This window comes from Bos mutus, chromosome 3 (assembly GCF_027580195.1).
Source record: "Bos mutus isolate GX-2022 chromosome 3, NWIPB_WYAK_1.1, whole genome shotgun sequence".
Classification (NCBI taxonomy): Eukaryota; Metazoa; Chordata; class Mammalia; order Artiodactyla; family Bovidae; genus Bos; species Bos mutus.
The window spans coordinates 116,782,183-116,784,012 of record NC_091619.1 but is presented as its reverse complement, the minus strand read 5'-3'; the positions used below and the strand labels follow the sequence as shown (position 1 = coordinate 116,784,012).

Sequence of the window (1,830 nt, the reverse complement as noted above, 5' to 3'; positions counted from 1 at the left end):
GAGCAGGGAGCTGTGCTCACCAGCAAGAAAGTGTACCTTCCCTCTCCACTGCCTGCTCTCTGTTTCAGCCACCGTGAGCTTCATCCTTATTCAGAGGTGTCTGTGCTGACAAGGTCCCATTTCTTATGGTCATAAGTAGTCAGGACAGTGTCACCTGTCAGGTTGGAGGGTGAACTTTGGGTGTCAGGCATCCATGTTGGCTCCCTGGGGCTCCCAGCTGCTGTCTGAGGGGAGAAACCCAGGACAGGGAGCACTAGGAGCATCTGAAGCAGGAGCACAGGTGCTCCCTGCTGCCTTGTTGGGTGGTGGCATCAGTGAACAGAAGGGGGAGGAGGAGGAACAGCCCTGCTGCAGGACTGAGGGGAAGCATGGTCTTCCTAACCCCCTAATTGGCTGTGGTGACCCAGGCTATCACCAAGGAAGGGGCCAGGATGAGTGTCATGATGCCCGCCCCTTCTATGTGCTCCAGGGGAGATTGCTAAGCACATATTTACATTAGATTCATAGATGAAGTGGAGAGAGAGGCCTGAGACTGTTAGTTTCATACCTCTCCTGGAGGATGTTGAACCTGGAATACACGTTTTGTTTCAATACTCTGCTCATTACTCTGCCTGCTATATTATCCAGACTTTGAGATTAGAATCTTGCCCCATCATGGGCCATTATTTTTCCAGTGGCATTATCTATCTCTGCATCTCAGACTTGCATGTGTGGTCCAACATGTGCTTCCACAAAGGACTGAGTGAAATGGGTGAAAAAATGAATTGCATGAAAGAAGAATATATTCCTCAAACAAAACCCAGTGCCTCCCCTAAAAAACCCTCTTGTTATGTCCTCAGGACACTCTTTCTCTGTCCACCCTCCTTCACGTGGCTGTGTGTTTCTGCCCCAGTCTCCACAGGGCATCCTGCACATCCTTGTTTCTCAGACTGTAGATGAGGGGGTTGAGCATCGGGATGACCAGGGTGTAGAAGACAGAGACCACCTTGCCCTGCTCCATGGACTCCACAGCTCCTGGCTGGGCATACATGACAAAGACAGTCCCATAAAAGAGGGACACGGCTGTCATGTGGGAGCCACAGGTGGAGAAGAGCTTGTGTCTCCCTCCTCCTGAGCGCATCCTCAGGATGGTCACTGTGATGTAGCCATAGGAGACGAGGACCACGAGTGTGGTGCCCACGATGATGAGGCCACAAATGCCAAACAAGACCAGCTCATTGATGGTAGTGTCAGCACAGGCAAGCTTGAGCAGAGGCGGGACATCACAGAAGAAGTGGTCAATGTGGTTGGAGCTGCAGAACGGGAGGCTGAATGTGAAGCTGGCCTGCAGGATGGAGTTGAGGCAGCCCCCACAGTAGCAGCCCAGCACCAGGCAGGCACAGACCGAGGGGCACATGGAGATGGGGTAGAGCAGGGGGCTGCAGATGGCCATGAAGCGGTCATAGGCCATCACAGCCAAGAGGAATGCCTCAGTGGTAGCCAGTAAGGAGAAGAAGAACAGCTGTATGGCACATCCTCAAAGGTGATGACCTTGGAGGAGGACAGGAAGTTGACCAGGGCCTTGGGGGCATGACAGATGAGTAACACAGGTCCAGGAAGGAGAGGTTCTTGAGGAAGAAGTACATTGGGGAGTGCAGACGGGCATCCAGGGTGATGACCACGATCATGGTGAGGTTCCCCAGGATGGCCACCACGTACAGGGCCAGGAACAGAGCAAAGAGCAGGGCCTGGGTCTGCAGACCACCCTCAAATCCATCCAGCACAAACTCCTGCAGAGGCATCACTGAGAGGTTTCCATTTTTGTGGGGTGACATGGTCCTGAGCTGATGA

At 53.2% G+C, this 1,830-nt stretch overlaps 1 protein-coding gene across 1 annotated transcript; it reads right to left on the bottom strand.

Annotated features, from left to right (window-relative positions):
• Positions 1 to 865: 865 nt before the first annotated feature.
• LOC102273309 (olfactory receptor 9S13) lies at positions 866 to 1,814 on the bottom strand. The gene is given in 3 exon segments (XM_005892254.2): positions 866 to 1,518; positions 1,521 to 1,571; positions 1,574 to 1,814. Coding segments are annotated over 3 exon segments (945 nt in total).
• Positions 1,815 to 1,830: the final 16 nt, after the last annotated feature.